General features: G+C 38.5%; 1 protein-coding gene and 1 pseudogene across 1 annotated transcript; one reads left to right on the plus strand and one right to left on the minus strand.

Annotated features, from left to right (window-relative positions):
• The first annotated feature begins 299 nt into the window (after positions 1-299).
• LOC149405156 (secreted RxLR effector protein 161 pseudogene) lies at positions 300-1,025 on the plus strand (annotated as a pseudogene).
• An 877-nt stretch (positions 1,026-1,902) lies between these two features.
• On the minus strand, positions 1,903-3,558 carry KUF1 (KAR-UP F-box 1). The gene has a single exon (XM_089630260.1). It carries the CDS (start codon positions 3,252-3,254, stop codon positions 2,142-2,144), a length of 1,113 nt encoding a protein of 370 aa, XP_089486386.1. The 5' UTR covers positions 3,255-3,558; the 3' UTR covers positions 1,903-2,141.
• Between the last annotated feature and the right edge of the window lie 21,883 nt (positions 3,559-25,441).

Consider the following 25,441-nt stretch of genomic DNA (forward strand, 5'->3'; position numbering starts at 1 on the left):
GGCTTCAAAAGCTCCACTGCAGACACATCTCTCTTCATCTATCATCGAAACTCCATCACCATCTATCTCCTAGTGTACGTTGACGACATTCTTGTCACCGGCAACGACTCCAAGTTCATTGCTCAAGTCATCACAGACCTTGACAAGTCGTTTACATTGAAGAGTCTTGGTCAAGTCAATTTTTTTTTGGGTTCGAAGTTACGCGAGATAGTTCGTGCATCTATGTGACTCATCAAAAGTTTGTCCGCGATCTGCTCAAGAAAGCTAACATGTCTGATGCCAATCCATGTCCAACACCAATGTGTCCCGGCATTAAGCTCAGCAAGCACGACCCAGATCTCTTCGACCAACCCACAACATATAGAAGTATCGTTGGGTCTCTGCAATACTTGACTATGACCCGGCCTGACATAGCTTTTGCTGTAAATAAGCTAAGTCAATATCTTCAAGCACCAGCAATGGCTCACTGGAATGCTTGTAAAAGAGTTCTTCGTTACTTAGCTGGCACCTCGACACAAGGTCTAAAGTTTGAAGCTGCTCCGAGGCTCAACCTGGTTGCCTACACTGATGCTGATTATGCCAGCAGTGTTGATGATCGTCGATCAACGACTGGTTACTGTGTGTATCTAGGTACAAGTCTCATCAGCTGGTCCTCCAAGAAGCAGGACGTGGTCTCCAGAAGCAGTACAGAGTCCGAGTATCGTGCTTTATCTTCCACAGCCTCAGAGGTCGTTTGGCTTCAATCGTTATTCAAAGAACTTGGTGTTGCTCTTGATTCCGATCCCTCAATAGTTTGGTGTGATAACACGGGTGCAAGTGCTCTAGCGTCAAACTCAGTGTTTCATGCTCGAACCAAACATATAGAGGTCGATGTTCACTTTATCAGTGAGAAGATAGCTGCCAAGCTCATTGAAGTCAGATATGTACCCACAGAGGAACAAATTGCTGATTTGTTTACCAAACCCCTGACCATACCTCGCTTCGTTCATCTGTGTTCCAAGCTCAACCTGGCTCAGCCGGTTTAGCTTGTGGGGGGCTATTAGGATATACAATGTACAGTCAGCATAGTCTGTTATATTATTGGTTAGTCTGGTAACCAATCAGTTAAAAGTCCCACGTGTAATAACTGATTGGTTAATATCTTAATATCTCTTGTAATATATATGCGTTCAAAACGCTCAGTCAAATCAAGTCAAACATTTCCAAAACAGAATTCTCTTTTTCTTGATTTACATTTATTTGCTTCATTTTGTCTTCTGCTGAACATATGAATTATAGGTTTTTCTCTAAAATTTCTTCTCTCATATTATTTTTTTGACCTGCCAAACTAAGTGCAATAGAATTCGAGAACCGATATATTTAACAGGTAAATGGTGGGGTCATTTTTAATGCATTGTATTTGTATTTCTTTTGGTAGGAGATCTCATCATCTAACAAAGAAAGTCACGTACATTATATACCACATGTTATGAAGAAGAAAAGAAAAGGAAAAAACTAAAAATCATAGAAAATAATTGGAGGAGGAGAAGAGCCTAGAATAGAACAGAGCACGGCTTTGAACACCTTTCGGTATTTAACTTCTTTTGCATTTATTGATGGGCATCTAAATTTCAAATATTTCGTCACGATAAAATGAGCCCACTTGAACACTCTTTACATTTTAAATTCACAATAAAATATCATTTATAAATCTAGGCCTAAAATCCAGCTCAAAGCCTCTAAATAAATACTTTTAAACAGATGCATGAACATGATCTGCCACGTGCTTCGAATCATACACGTCACGCTATATTAACAACCATAGCTTTTTCCTGAATCGGACAAATTTTCACTTTCTAACAAAAATATTTAATATCCAAATAAACAAATAAAGTTGTGACAGCTCAGCAAAAAAAAAACAATTATGACATAAATTCGCTTTCTCCGTGTTTACTTTTAAAAATAAGTAAAATAATATAACCGCATGTCAAGTGTCAACAAACAAACAAACAAAAAAAAAAGCATCATCATCATTCCCATCTCGTTCCTCTACAATCTTTCTATGTAAGTTAAAAAAAAAAAAAAATTAGACATCACAAAAATGAATTTATTAAATATCTTAATTCTTTCCATGGCAAAACAAAAAAAAGAAAAAAAATTTGTTAAACCGGAATATTACACATCCTAGGAAGGACATGAACCGCAACCGCCTCAAGCCCCATCGGAATCTCAACATCCCAAACCCTAACCGCCATCTCCGACGAGACATCCACGACGGCGATTCCCTTCCCACCGGCGCGTACAGCGCAAACTCTCCCTCCTCCGGCGGCGATCTGTTCCGCTCCTCTCAGGCAGTCGAAACACCCAATCTCCTCCCAGAAATCTCCTCCCTCGTCGTACCTCCTTAAAGCTCCGGCGAGCTCGTCAACGACGTAAAGCTCGTCCTCGTCCATCGCCGCCGCCGGGCCTCTCCATCCGGTGAGCATCCCCGGCGGAATCTCGTCCCACTCTCCTCTCGCGGCGTCGAACACAGCTCCGTCCATGGCGGCTCCGCCTCGGACGCTCACCATCAGAAGCCTCCCTCTCCACCCCACCGCCTCCGCCGCGTCCCGGCTGAACCTCGCGTCCCTCAGATCCCCCAATCTCTCCCAACTCTCATCGCCGCCAATGAAACGACACCGTTCCACCGACCTAGCGACCTCGTGCGAGAATAGGCCTCCGACGCCGCTCGCCACGTAGGCGGAGCCGTTTAAGTAAGCCGCGCAGCACCACCGGCGCGGCGCGGCGAGCGGTGCGGAGGCTCGCCACGTGGCGGCGCGGGGATCGAAGGCGATCGGCTGAGGGAGTGCCGGGGAGAGATTCTCGGTGGTGGCGGAGAGGAGGAGGAGTTTCCCTCCGGCGGAGATCGACCGGACGGGAAGGTTTCGGGAGACCAAGGAAGGGTGTCGGAGGAGGATCTTGAGATCCGATGGTGGAGGAGGGAGGGGATGCCACGTGGCGGAGATCGGGTCGAAGGAGTGGAATCGGACGGTGGATGATGAGGATGAGGATGAGGACATGAGGGCGTAGAGTGAGAGAAAGGGAGGGAAAGAAGGCGAGTAGATGAGTTTACGCCAGGATTTGGACACGGAGAACATGGTGGCGGGATCCACTGTGGACAGGCACACCTGAGCTAGGTGGTCCGGCAGACCAGGGAGGAGATCGTGATCGTGATTGTGGCTCTGGTCATGATGTTCGGAGGCTTTTCTACGCTTATGCTTGTTCACGGAGGCCATAGAAAAAAGAGGGGAGTTTTTTTTTTTTTTTTTTTCTGAGGGGTGTTTCGTCTGTTGTTTTAAAGTAAGTTTTGTTTTTTTTGGGTTTTGTTGCTTAGAGCAGACGATAAGGCAGTTTTTTATTGGCTGGATTTTGGAAAGGTGCGTTTGCCTGTTTCTGCTTTCTGCTTCCTGCTTTCAGAGAGAGAGAGAGAGACTCTGAAAAAGGCTTTAAATAATATTAATAATAAATATAAAGAAGAATGAACGCCAAAAAGTAGCCCCTTCTTCTTGGCGCTCTCTCTCTCTATTTTTTTTTTAATTTAATATTTGTTTACGCGGAAATGATGAAAGAATTGAAAGATATGGGAGAAAGAGATAAAATACTAATAAAAAAAATCCTAACCGTGGTGTTGAAAATTGAATGCATGAATGAACTTACCTGATATATGTTTACATCACCAAACATTATACTACAATACAATTAAATTATAAAGATATGTATATATATATACACATTAGCTTATATGTACATATTTTAGTAAAAAAAAATACATATTTAGGTTAAAGTAATTCGGTATATCTCTGCCAAGAAATTAAATTTTAAAATACTTGATAGAATGCTACAATTCCGTCATCGGAAGTGGCTTTTCAAGAATTTCAAGTATTCGAGCAACATTATCGTGAATCCCAAAATCCAAATGAAGAAGAAGATGACGATGAAACTCAAAATCCAAATGAAGAAGATGAGGAGGAGGAGGAGGAAGAAGAAGACCTACCACCACCACCACCTCAACGTCGAAGTCAAGTTCCACGACCTCGACAACGTGAACAACAAGATGAGACACAACAATGACGACAACAACGAGCACGACAAGAACAACAACAACAATATGTAGGTGCTCAACAACAACAACAACAACAATATGTAGGTGCTCAACAACAACAACAACCACCTCAACAACAACAACCACCACGACGTCGTGCTAGGTCCGTTGTGTGGACTTTCTTTAAAGAGGTGATTGCGAACGGCGAAAAACTCGAAAAATGTCACAGTTATGGAAAAATCTTCAGCGCTCACAACACAAGAGTCGGGACATCGCTATTGTGGAGTCATCACAGGCACTGCCAGGGGAATCAATCTGGAGCCTCGTCAAGCCAGGTAAGTCACATCGATCTCGTAAGCTTTAGACGTGAATTAGTAGAATATTTTGTATCCACCGATCAATCTTTTAGTCATATCGAATCTCAAGGCTTCGTTAGATTCATTAGTTCTATAATTTCAAACGTTCAAATAATGTCTAGGAAAGCCTTAAGATCCGATATCCTAAAATGATTTTTAGGAGAAAAGGAACAAACGAAACAAACAATATCATCTGGTAGGTATAGCATAGCCTTAACCTCGGATATCTGGACTGGTCAATCTAAGATAGATTTCATGAGCGTTGTAGTGCATAATATAGACGACGATTGGAAGCTGAACAAAAGTATCATAGCCTTTAGGAGGATAGAAGGTTCTCACACTGGTGAAAACATCATAGACATCATAGTTAGTGTTATAGCTGAGTGGGGTTTGACCGATAGGATTATATCTGTAACCTTAGATAATGCCACAAGCAACAACGCCATGATTAGGGAGTTAAAGGAGAAACTTAATGTTGACGATACCCTTTTGCATCAACGTTGTGCTACTCATATCATAAACCTCATAGTTCAAGCCGGAGCCGCTAGTTATGACATTTCGATCAACAAGATTAGGAATTACATTAGTTGGATAAATAGTTCAACCTCTAGAGTAGATGAGCTTAAGAGGCGCCTTAGAGTAAACGGTCTCCAAGAGCGCACCTTTCACATAGATAACAAAATTAGGTGGAATTATACCTTTCTCATGTTGACAAACTTCTTATCCGAGCATTACGTCGATGTTATTGTTTTTTACATTAAAAGCGAACATGGCGAAAACGCTATATCCGAATATGATATTAGGATGGCTGAATCATTTTTTTCTTTTCTCGACATTTTTTACAAAGAAATTTGTTATCTCTCTGCTATTTACACTCATACTTCTTTTTTCGGTTTTCATACTATGACCGCAATTGCTGTGCATCTTGATAAATATAAAAACGAAACAATTTTTCAAGATTATATTCAAGCAATGACAGCCAAGTTTCTAAAATATTAGGGGCTGGAAAAGTTCCATTACTATATGGTTTTGGAGCCACTCTAGACTGCCGATGTAAAATTGGTGGTTTAAAAAAATTTCTTAAGTACATTCGAAACCATTTCGAGGACCAAGATTACATTTCACTTGATCTCGCGAGGATCGTGCAAGCTTTTTTTTGATCTTTTCAAGGTATACGAGGCAAAACTCCTACCGCAATATCAAGCATAACCATCTCAATCACAGACGCAGTATCCGAGAAGACACCAATACACGAATGTCTTTGTCAACGCGCCCCCTTACAGCCAATCGCCTCAACAACAAGAAGCCGAGACAAGTCAGACGAGGTCGAGCGCAACCGACGCACGGTCACATCCGGAGATCCAAGAGTACGATTGGAACGATTGGGTCAGGACGGATGACGAAGCCATCGACCTATTGGTTTGGTGGAGACAGAATGCGAGGAGGTTCCCGGTCTTGTCATCTATGACACAAGACATCCTCACCATCCCTGTTTCAACCGTGTCATCTGAGGCGGCTTTTAGTTGCGCGGGCCGCATCATCGACGATAGAAGATGTAGCTTGAAACCGGAGATGGTCGAAGCATTGACGTGTGGTAAGGATTGACACAAGAAACATTCATGTGCTTCGATATTCTTGACGATTTTGAAGTTGATTTCGCAAATGTAAACATCAATGGTTAGAGTACCTTGTATACCTAAGTCATATCCCGGCCCTAGTCCGGGATAATTTTTCAAATAATTAACGAGGCAAGGGGTGCTCTTTTTCCTCGCCGTCGCACCTTTTTAGGGGTCGGTGAGGTTTTTTAGGAGGTCCATTTTTTATTTCACATTCTTTTTTATTATTTTTTTTCTACCTACTTAGTTTAAAATCATTTCAATTACATCCTTCTATTTAATTATTTAAAATCATTTAAATCACTAAAGATGTTCACATTCTTCTTTATTATTTTTTTCTACCCATTTACTTCAAAATCTTTTCAATTAAGTCCTTGTATATAATTATTTAAATTCATTTAAATCATTTTTTTAATATTTGTTTTTTACGCCGAACGGGGTCCGAATCCCGTTAGGCGGGACTCCTGTTACCGTCCCGTTCATTAACGGGACGGGACTCCCGTTTGGCCAAGTAACGGGAGTCCGGGCTTGGCGGGAGCGGGAGTAGCGGTATCTCCCGCCAAGCCAGGTTTAGTCATATATCAGCGGTCATGTTAGCGCAAATACCAAAAGAAATTTTAAACTCTTTTTTGCTTTGTTATTATTATTATTCTCATTTATGTGGACTCGATTCCTTTTTTTTTTTGCTCTCATTTTTCTTCGCTTCTTATTTCAAAATTAATATGATAAAGGTCTTCAAAACTTTAGATCACCATTAAAACACACCATTGCAAGTCTGAAAATTTTATAAATATTAGCAATTTCAAGCGGTAATCAGGAGGAAATAAATGTGGAGAGGTCAAAAAATATTAAGAAGTCGCGGGGTTCGACGCTATACAGTGAAAATCTTACAGCGCAGCAACGCAAAATTTTCTTCTCCTTTCCAATCCAATTTTGAATTTTGGTCCCGATTTCCTCTTAAATACTATGATTTTTGGGAGAAAAAAAATCGCTGAATCAAGCCGGGTTTCACAAATCGGAAATCAGACCGTTTTCCATTCGATTTACCACGGTTTTCAAAGAAAGACGCGGTTTTGTACTAACCGGTGCCAGAAATCTTCAAAACTCTGGTTCCCGATCGATTTCAGCAAAATTTCAATCCTTGGTTTATTGATTAGTTTTAACTAAAATAGTCTGATGTGATACTACTCACTAACTAGTCTTTTTCATTATTTTTTTTAAGTGAAATTAGTCCTTCTCGTTGAAGTAATCTACACAAACTATATAGGTAAATACATGAAGGATATATAAGAACTCCAACTAAAATTTATATGATACAAAAGGGCTTCACACTAATAGTATGTGAGTCGTTTTATTTTCCCACTGAAGATAAAACGACACAGAAAATCTCCGAGCTCGAAGAGAAGGCCCTAAAAATCCGCAACGATCTAGAAATACTAATCAGAGGAGCCACGAATGTTCACTAATTAGTCTTCACATTAAGTTTGTATATATATATATATATATATATATATATATATATATATATATATATATATGTCACAAACTTAGAAAAATGAGATAAAAAAACTGAGTATAAACTATACCCCTCGAGGTTAAAAGAACTCTATTGGTCAAGACTAACAATTGGAGTCTTTATATTTTAGAGGAGGAGACAATGCTAGTGCAAGTGATTTGATTCTATATTTTTTTTTTTTAAGAATAAGGTTTTGGGGATGATATATTTGCTTTTATTATACTATAATTGTAATAAATTTGGTCATATGGAGTCTGAGTAATAGGATCCTTTGGTATCTTCTCATATTTTGCAGGAAATAGGATTTTCGAGACTTTAAATGACGGTACCGAAAAATCTGACATCATTCCCTCAATTTTTAAAAAAATATATTTACTAGTTTTCTCTTCTTCTTATTATTATACTTTAAATTTTATAAACTAGCCCCCTTGGAATATTGTCTTGCATATTACCCCGTAATTTACATGTCTGCCTTTGTCCCTGCCCGAAATTTCGGTACCATATTTTATGGTTCTAGGAGTCCCATAATATTATTTTCTTTTAGCTTGCTATTTTTTAATTTTGAAATAATTGGCATGAGTTAAAGAAAAACAATAGTGCCCAATCACAAAAATACCGTCACTCACTATTGCCCAATCTCCAATTTCACTTAGACAAAGCATTAGTCCATCAATCGACAAAAAACTCTAGCCAATAAAACTCTAGCCCACCACAATCGATATCCGTCACCATCGTCATCGATCTCATTTGTCGTCTGCATTGATCTTTGTAGCTATCGATCTCCATCGCCATAGTCATCGATCTTCATCGCGATCGCCATTGACCTCCGTCTTCGTCGTCATTGATATCCTTTGTCATTGCCATCAATCTACTCCATCGCCACAACGGCTTGGACGGAGATCTCGACCCGGATTTGCCACATCAGCGACGGAGACGACGATCTTGCGTGGAGGTGAGCGGCTAGGGTTCCGTTCGGAACGTAGTCGTAGACGAGGACAAGGCCTCTCGGCTCGCTGTAGAATCTATGAAGTCTGACGAAGTTCTGGTTGAGCTGACATGGCGGCGATCCAGAGACCGGCATCAGAGATCGAAGGTCGGCGATCTAGAGACCGTCGTCGTCGATTTCTGTCACCATCGTCTTCGATTTCCATATCCATATCGTCAATCTTTGTGGTCAATATCGTCGTCGATCGTCATCACCACCGCCATCACTCTTCTTCTTCTTCTTCTTCTTCTTCTTCTTCTTCTTCTTCTTCTTCTTCTTCGTCTTCCGTTTTCGGTTTGAGTGTTTTTTTTTTTAATTTTTTTTATAGAAGAGTGGATTAAATATTTTGAAAGTTGGATTAAATATTTTGACACTTCGTTGCCTCCTCGTTGCAGATGACTAAACTTTAAACATTTTATTGTTTGTTTAGATGAGAGATTCAAACTTAATTTAGACACCTAGATTAATTATTTTGAAATCCTGAAAATACAAGTTCACCCAAACATTAAGAATATATTAATATTTACACTACAAATGACTAGAATGCACTTAATTATGAAATTTTTGCTATTTTACCAAATACTTATTTGAATAGCCTTAAGCAAGGATTTCATTTACCTCATACTTCTGGAATGGTGCGGGAACAAAATCACGGTAAGATCCTAAACTTTGTAAGCGTGTATCCCTTAAAAAATCATATATATATATATATATATATATATATATATATATATATATATATATATATATATATTTGCTCTCACGTGTCTCTCGAATATTTTTTGTAGTAACAAAAAAACAGTAGTAATACTCTGTATGACTAGTCTTTTAACTATATTATGGTAGTATTCAGTTTACTAATATTATTTCCATTCATCAATTAGATATGCTCGATTTAAATCTGTTTACGTTTGTAAGGTTTACTTTCTTATCGCTCGTATTTTTCTTCTTACTTTTCTTGATATATATACATATATATATATATATATATATATATATATATTTGTGGTATAGAATGGAAGCTAATATCGAATGGACTCCATAGTAGTCTCTAGACTCATGACTCTTGATTTTTTTTTTAATTTATATTTTTAATAAAATACTTATAATTTACACAACCAACCGTTGTTCAAAAAGCAAGATTTTAAAATCAAAGATTACGAATACATCTTCGAAAGCATTCTTTGTTCCTTTCCTTGCGATTTGGTCAAAGTGACAAATATATGCTTTGCTTTTATAAAGCTCACGCCATGCAACTTTTTCCAAAAGTAAATCCTCGGGAAATAATCTCTCCTAATAAATAAATAAAAAATCATTGTGAAGTAAGACAAAATGCTAGAAAATTCTAGTATTGATTTGAAAGAACTCATCACCGATTTATATGTTGGAATAAAGTGGATAATATTGATAATAATAAGTATTTATTATCATGTGAGCCGATGATTTTAGGCAAAGATTTGACCGAGGTCCACCGGCGTATTATCATTTCTTACGGAAAATGGTATAATATTGGTTATAGGTTTATCAAAATCGGAGCTATAATCAATGAAAAATTGATGCTCAAAATATGTTTAAAAAAACACATTAATTGTGTAAACACATTAATCGTGTGTAGAAGATGAAATGCAAGAGTCTCACATGGAGTAAGAATGGACAAATGAGTAAAGCTTATATATACAATTTGTGCCATAGAGTTTGGGTTCCCAAGAGTGACTCAGTTTTCTAAAGGGACAATGATTTAGGGAATCCCAAGTCTACCACACGCGCGCGCTGTCGTTCGTCCGGTCGGTCGTGTTGAGTCGGGCTGGGTCGGACTTGAGCTTGCTTGTGGTAACTCTTATCTTTTTATTGCAAAATTCACATGTTAAAGTTTTAATTTCGCAAAATAACATTTTTTTTGTTACTTTGGAAATCAATCTCAAGTGTGTTGTAACCGTGCAATTAATGCATCGGTTTGCCTCTTGAATTAAAAGGTATCTGAACATTGTAAACCGTTTACATGAGTGTTTATCAGCGTACTAATTGATTTTTAATGCGTTTAAGGGCTATAATGGCTGATGTTTTGTGTGGTTCGAATTTCGTAACCTCTCAGACTTTGTGCCTATATATATAGAGGTATTGAGCTCTCATTCATAACACAACAAAAAGAAAACGAATTCTCTCTCTCACACTTTGTTCCTCTCCTCCCAAAATTGTTTGTGTTTTCTTTTGTAGTCGGTGTTAGTGTTCTGCCATGAGCAAAGTTCATCGAAGAAGTTATGTTGGTGATAAGCTATTCTCGCTCCGCCGTTGTATCCTAAGAGGTAAATTTCTCGTCATTTCTAGAACCATGGCAGAGCAATATTACTTTAAGGAACCGTCGAACGGTCGGTGTTCTTTGTCTTTATTTCCGTCAGTCTTTTTGTTGTTGCTGTTTATTATTTAATATTTTATTTTATTATTTCTTCTACCAAGTTTGTCTATTTTTCCCTGCAAAAAATAAATATTATTTCCATAATATCTTTTACATTATATTGAGAAATTTGTCCGAATATATTTTCTTTTTCCCCCTAATGACCACGAATATATTCTATAACTATTTGAATTAAGAAAGGTTAGTAGCCCAATAGTCCATCATCTTTTTAAAAAATAGTTAAAATTTTATTTTATTAAAAAATAGCTTATCAGGCCGAAGTAAATTTAATTAACTCGGCCTAGTGGACTAGTTTCTTAATAAATTGAAACTTTTGCTATAATTTTAAATGAATTTAGAGAATTGGCTACTTGTAATAAATTCTTCTTTAAATTAATTATTTAACTTTATAAATATTAAAATAAAAAATACACATATTTTTAGCATTACGATCGAGAAACTCCTTAAAAAAAAAAATCATTTTAATAGTAGAAGTGATAATAATAAAAAGTAGTCAATCTTTTAAGTTTAAAGTGTAATATTTAGATTTTGAATGCGAGTGGTTGTGAGATTTGATATTAATTGGATATTACATTATATTGTGTTTTTTTTCTCTCTCTTATTCTAAAATAGCCTTACCCGTTATGATCATTGACTTTCTAATTTCCTTTGTGTTGAATCCTTTGTGGCATGATCAAATTTGGTAAAAAAATTATAGTTGTTGTTCAAGTCAAGCTGCAATAAGTTGTTCAAGACTCGATTTACTTTGTCAGTTTCTTCCAGCTCGAATAGAACTAGAATATTATGTTTTAGCTCTGATTTTTATGGACGAGATAAGTATAATATATTTTGTTTGTTTTGACTTATCAGAATTCGCGAAAGATTAGAAACTGATCGAATAAAACTCACCTAAATTTATTTCGATCATTCACTTTCTGTTTGGTCAATTCACGTCGACCTTAGCCTCGAACTTGTCTCTCTACTCTAGAGATCTTCATCGACAACAAGTTTCAGGTGCCTGCTACAGCAGTACTTTATTTGTGAAGAGTTTGTGAGTGCATGTTTTGCATTGACTTGTTATGTCAATCTTAGGGAGAGGATTGTGTGAAAAAAGAGTGAGTCTTTGATCTAAGGGGAGCTAAGATTGCAATCTATTTAAGAATCAAAGAAGAATAGGTGTTTGAGAGGGAGTCTACAGACCCAACTCCTTTGTAACTTTGACTGAGATATAGTTGATTGCTTTTCTTCACCGGACGTATCAATTGTTGTCAATGGTGCTCACAAGAAGAGTTGTAGTCTCTATTTATGTACATTTGATGTATTATAGTCTTACAAAGACTCTTGCTTGTAATTGCTTATTTATTAATAAAAGTTGAAACATTCATTTATCCTTCCTTGTCTGAAGCTTTTTGATAAAACATTAGTCTTTAGTCCATAAACAGACCTAACAACATATGAAGAGACAAATGTAGATTTGCAGGAACAAACTCTTCATGGTTTGCTTAAAATAATATATTCGCAATCTAAGGGTCAAAGGACTATTGACCTCAGTACGATTGTTAGGAAAATCTATGATGTCTGGTTATGGGGCATTGAGAGTTGGAGACTCTATAGTTCTTCTAGGTATCTTCCGAATGTACTGAATTGACAAATGCACTTCTAGAGACAAGATAAGAACAAACCATTTAACCTCTTATGTCTAACTTATTCACAAGCGACAAATGAGTTGAGGAAATAACAGCTAGAAGGGTAAAATGGTAATTTTGTAAATCCCTACTAGCTGATGATATTCATGAAGGGTAAACATAGATAATATTCAGTGGATCCACTCATTACAATTAGGTTGAATTCTTGAGTAGAAAATAAATTCATTTGAACCGAGAGATTTTCAGTGTCAACTCTTTAGTGGAGTCAGTTGACATTAAGCTAAACTTGGAAAATGTTTGTGAACTTTTGAGTCCAAGTATTTAGCTCAAGCTTTGTTCATTTGGATCCATGAGGTCACTATCACAAATCATATCGAGTATGAATAGTTAAACTAGAAGCTAAGTCAAAACAAGAACGAGACAAGTTTTACGAAAATTGTCTAAATGGTATTTTTGTCTTTTTGGACATAGGACAAAATCAATGTCAATAAATTTTTTGACATTGTCATATGATGACAAATGAAACTTAAAACACTCGGTCATGAAGAGTTTATTGGGCCTTGAGGATTAATTTCATTTCATGGAATTTTACTTGAAAATTCTTAATGGGCTTTTCTTATGTTGTCATGAACAAATGAAGAAAAATCTAGAAACTCATTCTAGAGGCCTTGCACGTCCAACCCTTGGAAAATAAGGCTGAATTTCGTTCATGCCATAGTGTGAAAGAGAGTTTATTTTGTGCATTGATGTATGAAGATACTTGCAAAAAAAAAAAGAGGAAACAAATTTCCTCTAGAAGGAAAGTTAATTTTCGGCCAAGAGAGAAGAAATCAAATGAGGAAACAAATCCAAGAACTTGCATGACATGTCATGGACGTCCAACATGGATAGAAAAGAGGAAATAAGATTTGTTCATGAATATGTGATATTCTATAGATAAGAGGAAACTACCTTTATGAAGGTAATCCCTCCCCTATGAATAGAGACCTCATTCCTCTCATTTTATTCATTCCACATAAGTTAGATATTGAGAGCTTCTCTCTCTAGACCTTGTGGCCGATCCTCTTTCTCGCTCTCTAGTTATTTTCGGTTTTTGTTTTGGCACCTAGGTCCACATTTGACCTAGTGTTTTAGCTCTTCGACTTTGAGACTTGTTCTCGAGTCGTCGTGTTTAAAAGTGCCCACACACTAATTCCTTTTCTCTCGAGTGATTCTTGTGATAGAAACTATCAGGGTTACTCGTGTTGCCGAGGAAAGAAGAGAGACGTGCTGCGAGGGGAGACGACGTTGCAACTTTCCAAAAGCTTCTCAACGTTCAAGCTTCTAAAAAGGTTAGTAAATTTATTATGCTCATAATAGTTTTTATTTACGTGTACTTGCTCTTTGTCTAGGTTAGTAAAATCGTTTTACTTGTCAAATTTTTTTTTTTAAAATTTCGCCGCTTACCGAAGCGTTAAACTTTTTCTTAAACCCTAGATCAATTCCAACATCAGTACCTATGAGTAGGTGGTTTATCACCAAATAGGCTTACCAAATCTCTTTTCCTTTATTGCTTTCTACTTGTGATTGATTATTTGATTATTTTAATCGTGCTTAAACAATCAGTTGTTCATAAAGTTGTTACACTCACTAGTTGAACAACCATCTTATAACACGTTTAGTAATTTCTTTTTGCTTACAATGTGATAGACTTCTAGCGATAGGGGGAAGAGGGATTAGATGACTCATGTATTGCCGAGGGAAAGCAAAATGTTCAGCTTAAAATCGTTGGAAACATTTTCTCTCTCATACCAATCCGAGCCAAATTCTTCAAGGATTTGTTTTTGGATTGTGGAATCCAAAAGGGGTGGAGGGGTGTAGGAGGTTAAAGACCGTCCATATGGCCTTCTTTAAATTTGCTAAAGGTCTAGATTGTGAACGTGTTTTGTGACAACGAACTGTGCACTTTGATAAAACTATAATAATCCTTACACATTCTTATGATTGCCTGATACGAGTGATGATGAGTTTTGGTTCATTAATCTTTGTATTTAAATTCATGTGTTAACTGTTTTTTCTATGAAGGTTATCAGACGCCATCTTGGTAGCCATGTTGGTGAGGTTTAATTGATGCAGAGTATGATGATAAAGGCAATTGCATGAGACATTTTTTTGTGTGTTCGAGTCTGATTCGACGTGGATAGGTCTTTTTAGCGTCAATCTAATATGAAACTGAGGAATAAAGGAAAAGTCAGATATGAGACATTTAATGTTTTTATATTTGAATGCCTCCCATGCAGTTTAAATTGGCGATATTCTTGCAAATAAACCAACTTAGAATGATTTCCCCTCAATCCCATAATCAATCTCTTTATATTTCCGGCTCTAAGTCTTCTATTCTTTACATTTCTAGGGATGTGACTGCTGGTTGTCAAACTATTTAGCGGATATTCCCTCTAAATAGGCTCATCTTGGTCCTGGGTCGGATCGTCCTCTCAATGGATCGTGCAACATAAATTAAGGTGTCCCATACTTTAAACATGTTAGGTCAGTTCTCCGGGGTTTTAACCCGACTCACAAGACTTCCAATTCCATAGTTTCTAATAATAGCTTAGACCTAGGCTTGTCGTGGTGGTCTTCTCCACAAGTGTTCTCTACAGGATCTCTTCACCCCTTAAGTCTCATTCCTTCTTGACGATGAGTAAAGCAAGGAATAATACTTGGAAGAAGCAAGCACGTTACAATACTCGAAGAGCATCCACAAACAGAATCTTCAGTATAGAATCGGTTTTAGTTAACCTATATGTTGTTACGTTTTATGTTGGCTTATTTTTACATGGCAAGCCTCCTCAGAAATATATCGATCGCCATGCTTTAGGATTCATAGAGACATCTTTCTCTGTTTTCATCTTCTTATATTTTTGGCAAGTTTCCCGTTTATGGCTTAACCTTTCGCAGATGACTTTCCTCGCTTATCTTTCCGCGTGTATATGTAAGGAAACCCTAGATCGACTTCCTCTTGTGTAGGACTGCTATAAAAGCCGTGCTTCTATCCTAGAAGTCTCATAAATCTTTTGATCAAATAATTAGGGTTCCTAGACGTGCTCGACTGGCGGATTGAGAAACTGGTTGTATTGATCCTCAGCAGTGTAAATCTCTAAAACACGTTTGGATCTGAGTGTTTGAGAAATTGTAGGTTCTTGTGCATTCATGATTGAAGTAAATTGACATTGAAGGCTACCAAGCATCAAAGAGTGCTTGAAAAGTGGAATTGAGAGGGGTCTCAAATTCAGGGGCGTCCTTGATTTGGTAATCAATCATAGTAATAGACTTAGGGCATTGTTTATTTGTGTTATTCATATAAGTCCTCGTTTGTACTATTAGCTACTTTGTAGTGAATTCCTTTCCACTGGCTGAGAGCCTCCAGATGTAGGTGACGTTGCACTGAACTGGGTAAATATATTGCGTGTCCTTTACTTTACACATTGTTTATTTTATTATCAATTATCTGCATCAGAGTAAGTAGTCGAACACATTGCCTCTACATTGTGTGCGACATCTTGCATTTCTCGTTAAACAGAATTTCACTATACATGTATGATAACATTGAAACAAAACCTAACCTTTTGGATTGTGAATTTGAGCCTCTTGGATCTGGAACTCATTCTTCCTCGCGTGTCCTTGTTTGTCTTGGAAGGGCATCCACAAAAAATCTTCAATACCAAAGAAAATTGTGTATAGTTTGTCTGTGGGCACAATAGAATAAAAGTGATTTGAAATCAATTTCCAAACCACAATACTATTTGGAACATCTCGGTTTGAATCTATAAGAATGATCTAGGGGCAGCGAGCTCATTTACCAATCCAGGGGATTTCTAATGTCATATGGTGCAACATAAATGATATATGTTTCAAGGGGAAAATATTCTATTTGGTATTTTAACCAAATAGGTGCAAAAGAAGAACCGTGATATTTAGGAGAGTAACCAGGTTGTGTAAACTCGAACGGTTCGACCCAAGGCCGGACCAAGTGGTCGCGTTCGAGCCTGAGTGTCTTAAACTTAGTATCCCGAGTCCTTCTCCAGTCAAGGATTGTTCCTCACATTTTCCGACGCCCAACAATAGGAGGATTGAGGTAGAAAATAGAGGTTTAGGTGTTTAGAGTATAAATTCGAGTGAAACGAGCCATCGCAAAGTTTCACCATCGTTTTGAGACTAAAAAATATGTTACATGAATTTGATGGTCGAGCTCTCTTTATAGAGCATGCGAACGTTCCCTAAGGGTAAAGAAGCCCTCAAGGACGCCCAACAGCCAAGCGGCATGAAGGTCATGGCCTGAGCGACCGGACGGTCGAAAGGACTGGCCCGAGCGACCAAGCGGCACGGAAGTCAACAACTAGATGACCAAGATGTTGACCCAGGTGGCCTAGCGACTTGGAGGTCATTGCCCGAGCGACCGGACGGTCGAGAGTCTTGGACCGGATTGCCTGCGGCCTGGAGGTCACGGCATAGGCGACCGGATGACCGATGTGCCTGACCTGGGTGACCGAGGGGCCTGGAGGCCACCGCCCGAGTGACCGAGCGGCCGGGTGGTCGAGCGTCCCTGAGGTCGTTGACCGAACCTGATGATCCGTGGTGCCATTCTGGAGGCTCGAGATTGACAGATAATAAGGACTCCGTGTTTGTTGTTCCGTTCTAACTTGTTCAAAAAGTATTTGAATCACTTCAAAATTGCTCCTAATGTCACGTGATGCTCTACTAACATCCTTAAAATCCAATTGGCCTCTCAAACATGTAAATCACTCAAAAACACATCTAACACACTAAAAATCACTAGAGAATGTGTGAAAGGTAGGCCAAGAAATAGGTGTTTAATATGTAAAAAAATGTGCTTATCAAATATCTTCATGATGCTCTCATCAATAATTACTATATTAAATACTCACTAAATCGAATCATATTTAATATTTATTTCCCATTTTAGAAAAGCCCAATCCTACTAGGCTTTGACCAAACAAATTCACGGCCCATGTACACTATTGTACCTGCCTACCACAAGCCCAGTTAGGCTTTATGGGATGATTTAAATTGTTCTTTTACAGGTCCATTTAAATCTTTGTAATATTCAAAAGTTAATAACTTATTCGTAAAGTACTTTCTTACGAATGCGAAAGATATTGCAACCAAGTTACTGTAGTGATTGTGTAGTCAAATTCACATATATATACTACAAGAGTCTTCTAACTTATTTTATCAGAGTTGGGTCGGGGACTATGGACCTAATAACTCAAAGCTAGCTAAACACAAGCGATAGCATAGACAAATTTACCTCTCTTCTATCGTTTCATCAAATTTTAGTGATATTCAACTAAAGTACCAAGATTGAACCTCACGAAGTTACCAGAATTATATTTACTTGATCCTTAGAGATACTTACGTAAGTATCTACCCTCCAGGTTCAACTCTTGACACCAAAAGGTCAAATATGGCGTTATACCCTCAAATCACTTATGAGCACAAATGTGTTTCCTTTCCATCATTGATTATCTAGCGAAAGGTTCCTTTGCTGCTCATAGAACAAAGATGTTGACATCGATCGATTATCGATTCAGCTACAGGTGAGCGAACTTTGACTCTCTTTAATAAGAGCTAGATTCCACTTTTGATGTTACCTTTTCATAACTAATTATGCCCCGTTCTCCCAAAGCATAAGTATATAACCATCATAGTAGCTGTGAACGAATGAATTAAAGAGCCAAGTATATAACCTTGATTGGATTTAGGTTGATGCATACTGTGACCATCATTTTTCATTGCGATGCGTCTCATTGTAACGGTCGCTAATACAATGTACTTAATCACAACCTATTCAGGTCATGTATGATATCCCATACAAAATGCTCCCATTTGTAAGAACCAGTCTACAATGAGTTACATATGTGATTATCAATGACTAGTTTAAGCGCACCACTCTAGACTTATGTTTCTCACATCATATGTAGATATATAATCTCAGTTAATTCATATGGCTATAAGTCAAATGTGTTGCTTATAGAGGTTTGCAACTAATCTTTTCTATCATTGATTATGTGTTTATATTTTTTTTATTAATAGTAATCTTTAAGTAATTACAATAATACCCCTAAAGGTAATTACTATAATACCCTTCTAATAATACCGAAAAATGGATCAATACTTAGAGCCGCTCGCGGTTTTATCTAGGACTAGACCCTATGAAATCTCTAAACTTGCCACCTCCGCCATCCCGGAAAGAGGTTTCCGGTGATCCGTCACCTGAAAAAAGTGAGAGAAGTGAGCTAGAAGGGCGCAAAGAGTTTTTTCACAGCGCGCGCTCCGGTGCACAACATTAGTCCAAGTGCTATATGAGGTGGGGACCTTTGTTCTCTTTTAGGAATTCAAGAGAGAAAATGTATGAGGTGAGAGACAGAGTTTTGTTAAATTGATATAAACTTACCTGGGGAGGATATGGAGGTCATGTCAAGGGGAAACCTTGTCAAGCGGAGGCCTAATCATAAGGGAGGTCATGTTAAGGGGAGGTCGTGTCACAATGAGATCTTGTCAAGGGGAGGCTCTATCATGGAAGGGCCCTGTCGCAAGGACTAATGATGACCATGTTGTGTGGACATAGGATGACCCTTTCGTGTTGACTTAGGATGGCCATGTCGCTTGGATGACTTACGACAATCTTGTCGCAAAAAAATTATGATGGCCCTGTCGCATGGACTTAGGATGGCAATGCCATTAGTAGTTAGGACGACCCTGTCGCTTGAATTTAAGACGGTCCTATAGCATGGACTTAGGACGGCCATGTCGCAAGGAATTAGGACGGTCATGTTGCTTTCCGCCTCTCCATTCCTGATGTCTAACAATGTCTGTCATTTGACCAAGGTCGGCCCTCGACCACGTCAGGCCTTTAAACAAAGCCGAGCCTCAACCACGTTCGGGCTTTGACAAAGGCCGACCCTCGACCGTGCTTGGTCTTTGTCTGAGGCCGACCCTCTACCATGCTCGATCTTCGTCAATGCCTGCCCTCGACTGCGCTTGTTTTCGTCAGGACCGGTCCTCGCGTTGTTGAAGTTGGGATGTCAGCCCTCGCGCATTTTGATGTGATTAGCATCCCATGTGCCTTGGAGTTGCGATAAAGCATCTGCAAAAAGGAGTTTTTTTAGAGATATCGAAAGTCACGTGGAGTGGGTTTGCGAGGGGCGTATCCGAGCGCAGCGCACGTCGTGATGTCCCAGGCGTATATGTTTTCTTGTGCCTTGTTGCCTTGTTTTCCATAGATATTTTCTATTAAGGTTTCGTGTCCTCCGATTCCTGCAACTACATCGGTCCATGAGACACGATTGCTATCGCGGACGGGGTTGGGGGAGACGCTTACCATATGAAACATTTTTTGCCTGATATTTCTAAAATTGACCTTGGGCTCATTTGATGAGCACGATGCTCCCCCAAGGTGAAGATTGGTGTTGTCAAAAGTGGCTATGTGATTGAGCATTTCGCATAGAGAACGTCTAGCCATGTATTTAGGACAAGTCGATTCGTCGAGGTTTTTTCCGGAGAAAAATGGTTTATGTTGGTGGGATCTCGTGGTTTTTTCTCGAGAGCCCCTCCTTTTAGCGTAAAAATGTTAATGCCAAAAATGGATCAACACTTAGAACCGTTCGCGGTTCGATCTAGGTCTGAACCCTATGATCGTGCGGTGGTCGAATGATGAAGAAATCTCCAAACTTTCCGCCTCCGTCGTACTAGAAAGAGGTTTTCGTCGACCCGTCGCTTGAAAAAAGAGAGATGTAAGCTAGAGGGCGCGAAGAGCTTTCCCCCGGCGCGCGCTCCGACACTCTGCATTAGTCCAACTGTTATGTGAGGTGAAGACCTTTGTTCTGCCTTAGGAATTCTAGAGAGAGAATGTGTGAAGTTAAAGAGAGGCAAAGTTTTGTTAAGTTAATAGAAACTTATCTCACCCTTGTGAGAATGAGGTATTTACAGAATGGCGATGAGGCTCGGAGTAGTCCCCGACATTTAGTCATCATTAGGGGGATGCCATATCAAGGGGAAGCATTGTCAATGGGATGCCCTATCACGAGGGAGGTCCTGTCAAGGGTGGGACATGTTCGACGCGTTGCGCAAAATCAATGGCGCATTAGTGTTTTTTCATTGACGTGCTATAAAAAAAATAAGAGAATTCAAGGACTTTTACGGTTTCATTTTTTTTTATCATATATTATCATAGATTGCACAATGTATTTGATTAGCTTTTTATTTGTTGTTTGTCTATTTATGATGTATCATTTTTTTTTGGTAAATTGTATTTTTGAGTTGTGCTTAGGTGATAATAACGATCATAAACTATTATAAACACGTAATATGTATGTATGATTCTTAATTATTTATGGGTAAATTTTCGTTCTTTAATGTATTAAATAAAAAATGAGTGTTATAAACTACTATAATCATTATAAATAAACATTAAAAGACGATATTATAAAGAGAGTTGTTAAACTACTATTAATCGTTATAACTAAAACAAAAAAAAACTATTATGGCGCTACAGATCTCGGCTGAATCACTTTTTATCTTTCACTATGCGTGAAGATTGAATCGGCGATTTGTGGCACCATATGGGCAGCTCAGTAAATTTGGATCCACATGGCAGTTTTTTAAAAACAGAAAGGCTTTCGTTGGACTTTTTAGCAATTAATATATGAATATTACATGATTTACATCTATATTTATGGCAAGTTGGAATATAAAAAAAGGGTAGTGAGGTGAGGCTTAAACTTTATTGGGTTGGGTAGTTGAGGAGCAAAGAAATAAATGTAGAAAGGTCGATTTAAAAAAAAAAAGATATTTTAATTTTGGTGGGTCAGTTGGAGAGAGAGAGAGAGAATTTAATGGAAAAAGGCTTTGAAGTATTTATTATTATTTTTTAATAGATAAAGTTTGATAAAATAAAAAAATTGATAAAGAGTTTTGAGTGGTCCAAAATAGTTGCTTACAGAAACCACTTTCTTCATTCATGAAAGTTCTTGGCCACTGCCAGCCAAATATTTGTTCTTATTTGTAAAACTGTTGTAATGTGATGATGTATTTTCCCTTTTCCTTTTGGTAATAATGTGATGAAGTGCTATTATTATGCATGTCCTGTGGGGTTGTGGTGTGATATATTAAAGACCAATGTATGTTGGAGTTGGGCTTGCTTTCGTTTTGTACATCTAACCTAGTCAAGCACTCAAGCCTTAAATAATTAATAAATTTTTTAACAGTTAGGATTTTTTTCTACTATATTTGTCGTTGCTAATTACTATAACTTAATGTATTAAAAGAGGAAAGAGGGATTACCGTTAGTGTCTAGGTTAGGTACACGGACATCTTAAAGTCGTCACTTTTACAAACTCAATTTGTAGAAATCAATTTACTTATGTATTTGATGATAATCTCATTTCAATATTTGGCGCATTTTAAAGACGTTTATAATATATAGGCCGCTGTTCTTGAAAATAACGTACTTAAAGTGGTCTAATTTGTCGTTTTCATGCGCTTTACTTTACCATTATTTGGGAACTTTGGAACCACAGGAACAATGTCTTGGCCGGGAGATCTGCTTGGAGCCAGCCACAGCTGGTCCAATGGACGGCGAGCTTCCTCGAGGAGTACAGAGCGGCTACGGTTGGGGAGACCCCATCGAGCACTAGGATGACTTCGACCCCAAATGGACCCCCCCAGGGACGGGACCCACTCGATTAACGTCGACGCGGCACTCGCTCGCGACCGTGGAGGCTTCGGTGTCGGTTGTATAGTTCGTGACCACACCGGAGAGGTGATCGCCTCGCAGACGCTTTTCCTGGCTAGGGGGTTCTCCCCCCAACTTGCGGAAGCGTATGCTGTCCTCCAGGGCATAGAGCTAGTTCGCAGCGTCGGTGGCAGGAGAGCGGAGATCCAGTCTGACTGCTTGGGGGTGGTGAGGATGATCGATGAGGGCGTGACGCTTGCAACAGAGCTTGGGACGATCTTGCACCGCATCTTCAGAGAGGTGAGGGAGCTTGAGGTTTTTCGCAGTACGCATATTTCTCGTCTTTGTAATGTTGCTGCGCATAATCTAGCGCGCTATGCGGTTAACCATCACTCGTCCTCGACCTGGCTGGGTTTAGTCCCGCCTTGTTCGGAAGAGGCCATCAGGGCCGATGATCGCGAGTTGAGGTCCCGCACGGCCTCCTAGGGCCCTGTTCGTTTGAGTTTATTTCTGTTTTCTTTACCGTTGGTTTCTGTTCCACTCTTATCCTTGTAACCACGGTTTTCCTCCGCCATACGTGAGGGCATTTATGATATTTCGTGGCACCGACCACGTTTCCTCAAAAAAAAAAAAAAATGCACTCAAGCTTGTTTAGGACAAGTAGTAATACCACATCTTCTGCTACGAATAAGATGTGAGATCGAAACCCGCATGTAATATTGTCTATATTTATTTAATTTTGAGGTGTGTCTGTATGATAGTGTAACATATTTTTGTATTTGCCAAGCCCCCTATATTTATGTATATATGCTCTTATAACATTAGCTAATAATGCTCCAAAAAAAAACGTAATTAAAAATGAGGACTTCAATAAAAAAAAAAAGTATTTACCACCACTCTAGAAAACAAGTAATATATATTACATGATCTAGATCCTATGATTTTTTAATGAGCTTAAAAGACTACTAGTAATTCAAGTTTAGTTGGGAGGAGAAAAAAAAGTTATTGTTTACTTCTCTGTTCCATTTAAAAATTTAACGAAATCCTCGCTTGGATTTTGAAAATCAGAATTTCGATTCATGTATAACGACACCAAGTCTTCTGAGTTGTTCTCTTTATGAATTGCGACGTAAGTGTGCGTTGACGTTTGTAAATTAAAGCAATAAGAAGTTTCTTAAATGAATGAAATACGCTTCTAAAAAGTATAAGAATCTAAAATCTCGTGGATAGAGTGAGAAATTTGACTATGGGAGGGAGAGGGTTGATCGAGGTTTTCCTCTTCATCCAGCCCCTATTTATCGTTTTGGACAATTAGACCAGTAGCTTAATAGCAAACCCTCCTTTTAAAAATTAGCAAAAGTTTCATTTTATTAAGAAAATAGTCCATCATGCCGAATTAAATTAAATTAGCTGTTTTAGTTAATTTAATTTACTTCGGTCAGGTTGACTATTTTCTTAATAAAATGAAACTTTGACTAGAATCGTAAAAGAAGTTAAGGGATTGGCTAGTTACTTCTATAGTTTTTTTTAATTTGTCTAAGGAAAATAAAAAATATTCACTTAACTGCTTTATTTAGTTTTATTTTATCTTTATTCTTATCATCGGAAAAAATAAGAATCATAACTATTATATTCTGTCAGTTTGAATTAAATGAAATATTAATTATACAAATTAAAATCTATCACCTAATATTCTCTTCTATTTAAATAAAATATTTTATCTAAAAATCAAATTTTTAAAATACCTTTTATTTAATCCCTTGAAAATCTCAACCTATTAATTTTAAATCAAATAAAAAAAATTCAAAGTGCCACCTAAGCCTTGTGTTAGAGGTGTGGAGTTTAATCGACGTCGATGTGACGATTGAAGACCTTACGACGATGATTTGCGGATCGACCTGATGTTAGCCCTAATGTTTTCCCTATAAATACCCTATGCGCCGATATTCTTTGTAGAGCGCAAGAGAGTTGTAAACACATTTTGTCCCGATTTGGGTTTTAGTGAGAATCTGCAGCGACAAAATGGACGTAGTTTTCGCATTGAAAGTGAACCACTATAAATATGTGTGTTTTAAATTTGGTGTTTGTGAATTTATTATTATTATTTTAGGTCGGATTTGTTTGTCGAATCCTTACACCTTGCATGTCTATATTAATTTAAGTGCTTTTTTAAATTCTATTTAAAAATTGACAATTTGTTACTTAACTTTTAATAACTTTTGTTTTTCTCATGAAAACTCCTCTCACGAATTTGACACGTGTTGTAAAAGTGGGCTGGTAACTAATTTCATTTAATTAAAGATGATCCCATTTCATATTGTTGAAGTCAATTTTGGAACTATGAACCTAGTATTTCAAGATAAAACAAACACTAATAAAAGATGAAACGTTTAATGCGTCATTTTCCGTCATCGAAAAATGACCCCTCTAAAAGCAAAAAGACTCTAGGCACGCGCCCGAGACAAAGTTAGAATCAAGAAGCGACATAGAGACGACTCATTCAAGCTTTCCATACCTCGGTCTCAACATGCTCAACTATGCTTCGCCATGAGCCACGCTGTGAGCCTCGCCTTGCTTTGACCTCACCACGCTTCGCCATGCGTCGTGCACCGCCATAGCTTTATCGTGCATCGCCATGGGCCGTGCATCACCGTGAGCCTTACCGCGCATCACTTTGAGCCGCGTTGTACACTGACGTGCGCAATGTATCGTCGTGAGTCTCACCATGAGCCTTGCCACTCCTGCCATGCACGTGACTCGCATCATCGTGCGCTTGACTCGCCTCGCCATACACGTGACTCGCCATGTACTATGCACCGTCGTGAGCCTTCATGTGCATCGCCGTGGACCGTGCATCGCCGTGAGCCTTGTCAATGCATCGTCGTGAGCTTTGTTGTGCACCGCCGTAGGCTGTGCATCGCCATGAGCCTATGATGTTCCTAGTCGTGCAACGTCCCTCGGCTTGCCATCACCCTTGACATGCCTCGATATGCATTTCCCTCGCCGCACCATGCAGTGACTTGCCTTGCCCTCGCATTGCCAAACCTTGAGCACCTCATCCTTGTTGTGTGCTTTGCCGTGCACCTTGCCTCGCCTCGTCGGAGACTTGACACACCTCATTGGAGACTCGCCATGCA

Source organism: Urtica dioica, chromosome 2 (assembly GCF_054948205.1).
Source record: "Urtica dioica subsp. dioica isolate 48M chromosome 2, U.dioica_male_clone48M_v1_H2, whole genome shotgun sequence".
NCBI classification, from domain to species: domain Eukaryota; kingdom Viridiplantae; phylum Streptophyta; class Magnoliopsida; order Rosales; family Urticaceae; genus Urtica; species Urtica dioica.